The sequence below is a fragment of the Galeopterus variegatus genome, unplaced genomic scaffold (genome assembly GCF_000696425.1).
Source record: "Galeopterus variegatus unplaced genomic scaffold, G_variegatus-3.0.2 Scaffold18, whole genome shotgun sequence".
Lineage (NCBI taxonomy): Eukaryota > Metazoa > Chordata > Mammalia > Dermoptera > Cynocephalidae > Galeopterus > Galeopterus variegatus.
The window spans coordinates 258,509-266,516 of record NW_007726129.1 but is presented as its reverse complement, the minus strand read 5'-3'; the positions used below and the strand labels follow the sequence as shown (position 1 = coordinate 266,516).

Here is an 8,008-nt window from a genome sequence, read left to right as displayed (position 1 = left end):
CACACCCCTCGGTGTTGCGCCCGCACCGAGCTCAGCCAGTGAGCGGGAACCGGTCTCCACATGGGATGCGAACCCTCGGGCGGGAGCGCCGCCGCACTTCCCAAGCGGCGCACTGTAGCAGTGCACCACCGGGCCGGCCCGCCACAACATTCTTAAAATGCTGCAAAACAAGTAGTATGATTCTATTTTTAAGAAAGAAACTTTCTGGGCCGGCCCGGTGGTGCACTGCTACAGTGCGCCGCTTGGGAGCGTGGTGGCGCTCCCGCCGAGGGTTCGGATCCCATGTGGAGACCGGTTCCCGCTCACTGGCTGAGCTCGGTGCGGGCGCAACACCGAGGGTTGTGATCCCGTTGCCGGTCCCCAGTACGGGCGCGACACCAAGGGTTGCGATCCCGTTACCGGTCAGTAAAAAAGACAAAAAGGAAAAAAAAAATAAAAATGTTGTGGAGAGGAACTTAGAAAAAGTTCGAAGGGGGCTGGCCTGTGGCTCCCCCAGGAGAGTGTGGTGCTTATAACTCCAAGGCCATGGGTTCAGATCCCACATAGGGATGGCACCAAGTCAAGGGTTAAGATCTCCTTACCGGTCATCTTTAAAAAAAAAAAAAAAAAGTTTGAAGGCTAGATAGTTCTATTCTAGTGATTTAACAATACTTGTGCTAAAATAGAAGCTAAATATAAACAAGGAGTGCTTTAGAAAACTCTCTGGAGGCCAAATGGGTGGCCTGAGATGGTAGAAATAGAAGTTTCTCCAGAAAGGGCCAGTGTCCTTATCTTTTACTATCAATAAAGTCTTAGGACTGGAGAGAGTGCTGAAAATTGCCATAACCAGTGTTGTTCATTCCAGTAAGTGGAACTTTTAATAACCTTTCTAATTTCCTGCCTTGCTCCAAAAGACAAGTGTTAACAAGCCATTCTCCTGACTTTAAGCTTGCAATAAATATTCCAGCACAGCATGTGATTTGACCAGAGAGTTAAACATGCAAGCTTGCATGATATTTAGAGGCTTATTATGACCTATCTCAGCCTTCCCACTTTCAAAGTGATTTCTCCCTTTAGAGCCATTAATCCTAAATATGTGTGTGTGTGCGTGTGTGTGTATGTGTGTGCGTGCACACGTGTGCAGATGTGTATGTGCTGTCGTTTATTCAAAGGTGTTTCTATTTAAGTTGATTAATCCAAGCACAATTAAAATGATGCTGACCAGATTAATTCCATTTAAAGCTTATTTGTTAGCCAAATGCTATGTTAAATCTTATATACGAATAATCCTAATCCTTTAAAAATATTTGGTACTTAAAAAAATGACTCTAGATCATTTATACAGATTATTCGAGGACACTGGCTTCTAGATAAATTGAAAACCTCCTCTCTCATTCTTTGCTTACTAGAATTAGACTGTCAAAATATGGAGGAAAAAAAAAAAATCCCTGAAGAGGAAACCTCCATAGGAGAAGCAGATGTAAGACCTTCTGAGATGGTCAGAAAGTAACAAATTAGGGGGTGGGGGGGAAGATAGAATTTTTTTTTAAGTAACAAGTATTTTTTATAAATAGAGTTTATTTTTTAAAGCAGTTTTAGGTTCACAAAAAAATTGAGCAGAAGATACAGAGATTTCCCAAAACCCCCAGCCCCACACATACAGAGCCTCCACATTATCAACATCCCCCACCAGAGTGGTACATTTGTTAAAATCAATGAACCTACATTGACACATCATTATTACCCAGAGTCCATAGTTTACTTTAGGGTTCACTTTTGGTGTTATATAGTCTATAGGTTTGGACAAATGTACAATGACATTTTCACCACCCTAAAAATCCTCTGTGCTCTACCTATTCATCTGTTCCTCTCCCCCAGCTCCTGGCAACCATTGATCTTTTTACTGTCTCCATAGTTTTGCCTTTTCCAAAATGTCATATAGTTGGAATCATACAGTATGTAGCCTTTTCAGATTGGCTTCTTTCACTTAGTAATATGCATTTAAGGTTCTTCTGTGTCTTTTCATGGCTTGGTTGCTCATTTTTTAGTGTTTTGGAAGTACCACAGTTTGTTTATCCATTAACCTACTGAAGGACATCTTGGTTGCTTCCATGCTTTGGCAATTATGACTAGAGTTGCTATAAACATCCTTGTGCGGGTTTTTGTGTAGACATAAGTTTTCAACTCATTTGGGTAAATACCAAGGAGTAGAAGTTTTAATTTTAATGAAGTCCAGCTTATCACTTTTTTCTTTTATAGATCATGCTTTTGGTGTTGTATCTAATAAGTCTTTGCCAAATCCTAGTTCATCAGACTCTCTTGTGTTAACTTCTAGGAGTTTTAAAAGTTTTGCATTTTACACGGAAGGCTGTGATCCATTTCAAATTAATTTACAGACCATTTTCATTCTTAGTTTCCTGATGAAATTCATGAAAAGTAAAGGAAGTTGGATTAGTATATTAAAACATTTCTGAAAGTACAAAAAGGTTTTCTCATTTGTTACCTATATAGCCTTGAGCAAATAACCTCTTTACATCTCAGATTGTTCATTTCATAATGAGGATAATACTTTTGACCTCCTAGAATTGATATGAGAACTAAGTGAGATGGTGTGATAAAACACTCTGTCTTTTTTTTTTTTTTTTTTTTTTTAAAGATGACTGGTAAGGGGATCTTAACCCTTGACTTGGTGTTGTCAGCACCACGCTCAGCCAGTGAGCGAACCGGCCATCCATATATGGGATCCGAACCCGCAGCCTTGGTGTTATCAGCACCGCACTCTCCCGAGTGAGCCACGGGCCGGCCCTACACTCTGGAGCTTCTGGGTTGCTGAACATGTGGAGATGCTGGGAGAGTGGTTAGCTCAGAGAGGGCATGGAAGCTCTCTCCCTGCCCCCCAACCTTGTCCTATCTATGTCTTCATGTGTATCCTTTGCAATGTCCTTTATAATAAATTGGTGTAAGTAAAAACAAAACAAAGAACCACAGCACCATGCCTGCTTCACAGTAGCAGTTCTTGATGTTCTTGCTATCATAATGTTGACGAAGATGAGGATGGAGACTTAAAATGTAAGGGGAATTTTGAGTTTTTTTTTTTTTTTAACTTACTCCTCACTGATTGTAAATTCCATTTTTTGATAGATAGTGGACTTTGTAGCAGCAACTCTGCAGAGAGCGTGTGCAAGCTTGGCCCATCAGGCAGAGAGCACCGTGGAATCGCAGACACTGAGCATGTCCATGGGACTGGTGGCTGTCATGCTAGGAGGAGCTGTTCAGGTGAGTGGTAGACATGAGCCAAACTTGAATGAAGGGAAGAGAAAGCGAAATACCTGTTGCTTCCCTTTTATGCCCTTGTGAGAAATAAGAATGGATATTGTATATAGGAGAACCAAGATAAACAAGTTAGGTTGTAATGAGAATTCTTTCCAAAGTAGAGGACAAGAAAATTGGACTATTTCTACTCGGTCACCTGAGTAGATTTCACTATCAGAAGGGCAGGGCCCTTTCATACTTGGCACAAGCTTGATTCGGAAACATCTAGCATGGTGTTTTGCGTCTGAGGCAAATACTAAATTCTCTGGCCCTCACTTGCCAAAGCTCAGCCCTTGTTCCTTCTCCTGTAGTCAGGTGGAAATCATTAGTAACTTGCCGGTTGCCTAGGACTTTATTTTGTTTAGCTACATTTTAGTGCAGGATCCATTGTTCAACCCATAGCATTTTAAAGCTTCGCTTCCAGCCATTTATAATTGCATATGTCTTTTACATACTTAATTTATGATTTTTTGATTATTTATTCAAGCAATATTTATTGCATACTTGCTGTGTCCCAGATACTGAGCTAAGGTACTGGGAATATAGCAGTGGGCAAGGCAGACATGATTCTTACCTTCATGGAGCTTATAGTCTAGTAAGGGAGTCAGATGCTAAATGGCTTTTCAAAAAGTATACCTAGAATTTAAAGAAGTGCCTCAAAAGAGAAGAGGAGGGTACCAAGAGAGCCTAGAATTTAATCTGTGCTGGGAAAATTTCCACTAAGGAAGTGTATGTTTAAGCTAAGACTTGAAGGATGAATAGGAGTTTGAGTGTGTGTTATTGCAGATGGAAGAAACTCTTCCAATTAAAGAAAACATGTTTCTTGCTCAAATGCAGGAGTGAGCTTGGTAAATGTGACACACTGACAGAAGGTCAATGTAGCTGAATTATAGAGACCAAAGAGAAGAACAGTGTGAACAAGGGGAAAAGATAGGCAAGAGCTAGATCTTGCATGTGTGTGTGACTGATTAATTACATACCACATTAGGTTAGGAGACTGCAAGAAAGCAGAATAGGCTCAGTGCAAGTATTATGAAATCCGATCTGAAATCGCCTGCTCATAATCCTTAGCAATGAGTACGAAACCCTCTGGGAATGGATTTTTGAGTGTGAGAATTCAGGTCCGATTCTGATTCTTGACATATGAGAATTTGCCTCTCTCTAGCCTGTCTTTAAGGAGAAAAGGAATTTTATCTGGGTCTGTTTTTAATGTGAAGCCCATTTCTTGGTAGATTTACTTAGCTCTCCTAATTTTATATTTCACATATACTGTGAAAAAAAAGTTTTTGGTTCATTTTCTAGAGCCATATTGTATCCCTGCTGTTAGAACTAACAAGGAGGGGTTCACCGATGGAATACTTTTTCTTAAATTGTATTGTTAATGGATTTAGTTGGCACAATTGATGTTTGTTCTTCTGGTTAAGTATTAATTTGGATAGTCTTTATTTCTGTAAGATGAGCGTGTGTTTTTTTGCTTCTCTTTATTTAACAGTTACCATTTTGAATCATGTCCCAAATGGAAAATAGATCACAGAAGTCTACATTTCCCTTTCTAAAAGCCCAGTGTTGGGGGGGCCAGCTGTGTACACTAGTTGTGTTCTAAGAGAGACTCACCCGACTGATGTAAATGTATATCCCTTGCCTGTCCCTGCCCTTCTATGAGCCATCCTGACTCACTGATTACATCCTGGATTCCTCTGACTTTGCATTTAGTTAAATGAACATAAGCACGTCACCTCCTATACCTTTGCTCCAAATCTGTTAGTTTTGTTTTCTGCTTGATTCATGGATTTATAAGTGGTTTCTATAGTAATGTTGGGTTTTCTGTCCATGTATTGGGGGGAAAAAAGCTATGCTTTTGAATTATGTTTTCAGTTATCATTGTCAGGCTAAGGTTTTTGCTTTAGATTCTAGAACATTATACTATACCTATCCCCTATCAGGATTCATTGTTTTGGCTAATGAAACAGAATCTAGCAGCATCTGAACCTTTTTTTCTTTCTTTTCTAATTAAGGTGATTATTAGAGCATTGTGTCTGGGAAGAGGAGTTAATTTGGAGAAAGTGTAGGTTTAATTAAGACTGCTAACAAGACAACTGTAATTGCAAACTCATTTTCTAAATTTAAGGGTTGGTCATCAGTAAAAGTATGTCCGTAACTCTTCCTTGTCGCCTCAGGAAGCAATTTCTACATGACGTTGCAGAGTCCATTTGGGTCCTCTAAAGTGCACTGCACAAGGCTGAGCAGACCATTCTAGACCTTCTTTAGGAAAAACCAAAACCATATTGTTTCAGGGAGGTAGCAGAGCCTACCAGTTAAAAGCTGGACTCTGAATCTTTACATCTAGACTCTATTGGGGTGGGGGTTCACTATTGGGAGACAAAAGGTGGATCTCTTCTCTAAGGGTGCAGTGGTCTTACTCTATACTGCTTAGGTCTAGTTTTTACTCTGGTAAAAAAGTTACACTTAACACATGACTGTGTTTTAGGTGTTGTTGACATATATCAGAATCATGGCAAATGCTTAGAGACTGGGGCAGAAGTAGTGGTAAGCAAGCTAGAGGTCTGCAACAGAATGGGGAAAAGGTAGGGAGGGAAGAGCTGCTGAAATCTTTTGCATGCTAATGAACTGAAATCCTGTGCTGGAATGCTGTTCTTTCTCTCCTTGGGTGCTCTAAAGAAAAGCTTGGAAAAATTCCTGCTATTTTAACTATTATATAGAATTTCAAAGAGCAGGCAATCATTCTTAGTGTTGCCCCTCAAGCAGCCTAGTTCAGAGATATCTTACTTTCTGCCATATTTAATAAGCCTGCAACAGTAGGTACTTAAACATTTTTTGGATGGATGGATAAATGGAAGGAAGAAGGAAGAGTGAATAAAAGGAAAAAAGGAAGGATGGATTTCTAACTAAAGAGGCATGGATTTTTAAAATGTATATCAAAAGGGCATGGGCCTTAAAAAGTTTAGAAATATTACCTTCACTCATAATGAGCAATCTTCAGATCTGGGCACACCCATGGGAGTGTTGTGTTAGTCGTGTTGCTGGGGGAAAAGGAGAGTCATACTTCTTAGTGTTTTCACAGGCATTTGCTTGATTATCCCCTAGGTAATCCAGACTTTCCTCAGAATTGCCCGAGAATGGTGGGACATGCTTCAACCCTTATATGTAGGTGATCAAACTGGCTAACAAAGCCCTTACTTGGAAACCACTGTGCCTCCAATTTTACAATTTTTAAAAAATGACCTTCCAGTTAGCTAAAGACTAGCTCCCTTTAATTCTCTTTGCTTTTGAAATTAAACCATCTATGTCTGGAATTGTTTTCATTTATACCCATTGTTAAAGATTTTCAGAGCTTTTCATAATTTCTATGAAATGACTTCTGTTGACACCAATGATCTGTGAAGAAGGTTTTCATCTGTTTCAAATCATTACAAGCGTTTGACCCAAATACTTCCAAAGGTCCAAAATTTTCTAGATAACCAGCAGACAACAACCTTGTAGGCATCAGTGTTCAAGGATGGTTTTTAGGCAAAAATTTAATCATTATATTTCAAAATAACTGTATGACTTTTTATGATAATTTATTATTTTTCCATTTCATTATTTCCTATGATCTTAGGCTTTGTACTAGCTTTTATACTACCTCTTTCCTAGGTACATTTTAGGACTTGAGACTAGACAGTGAGACTGGAGAAGAGTTCAGTACTTTGCTGTTATAGGCACAAAAATTGATTTATTTCCTTGAGAACTCTCTAGTGTTCTTAATACAATACATGGACAATAAATTGTTATTCAACCACCATGCACATATAGTCGTGTGAAAGAACTTTGTATACTGCAATTGCCTTTTGGTTTTCTTGCATGCTTTGTGTAGAGCTTTCTATTTAATAGGGGAGGAAGGGAGCAAGGATGGTGCTAGGCACAACTGTTTTTTTTTTTTTTTTTTTTTTTTTTTTGTTTTTTTCCGTGTCCCCCTGTTAGAGGTCTTGCTCACCTGAGAGCCACCAAGGCTGTCATCTCCTCTGCTGCTTCCAAGCAACTGCATCCAAAGGGCAGAGCTATGGCTTCTGCCAGCTCTTGTTCCATGTGCTCAGCAGCTCTAGCCTCGAAATAGCCGGGGCTCAAAATGGTCAGAGCGGTTCTTACTTTCTCTCATTGTGGCTTCTCCTGCCTTTGTGAACTCTGGAGGTCTCTCCTCCACTTCCTCTGAGCTCTAGTGGCCCCAGCTTGGCTGTCATTACTTTTTTTTTTTGTCTTTTGTCTTTTTCCGTGTCCGGCAACGGATCGCAACCCTCAGTGTTGTCCCCGTACCGGACCGGGGACCGGCAACGGACCGGCAATGGGATTGCAACCCTCGGTGTTGCTCCCGCACCTCGCTCAGCCAGTGAGTGGGAACCGGTCTGTATGTGGGATCCGAACCCTCGGGCGGGAGCGCCGCCGTGCTTCCCAAGCGGCGCACTATCCGGTGCGCCACCGGGCCGGCCCGCACAACTGTTATTTTAAGAATATAATTGTACATATTTATGGGGTACTGTGTGATATTTGATACATGTATACAATGTGTAATGATCAAATCAGGTCAATCAACATATCCATTACCTTAAACATTTATCATTCCTTTGTTTTGGGAACATTCAAAATCCTCCCTTCTTGCTAATTAAAAGTGTATGATAAATTAATTATGGTCACCCTACAGTGATTTAGAACACTGATCTTT

At 40.3% G+C, this 8,008-nt stretch overlaps 1 protein-coding gene across 1 annotated transcript in view; it reads left to right on the top strand.

Moving 5' to 3' along the window:
• The window catches only part of TANGO6 (transport and golgi organization 6 homolog (Drosophila)), a 184,746-nt gene that overhangs the window by 55,333 nt on the left and 121,405 nt on the right, over window positions 1-8,008 (top strand). The window contains exon 11 of the mRNA XM_008567049.1: window positions 3,121-3,255. Within this exon, the coding sequence (XP_008565271.1) occupies window positions 3,121-3,255 (135 nt within the window). The remainder of the gene's footprint in view (window positions 1-3,120; window positions 3,256-8,008) is intronic.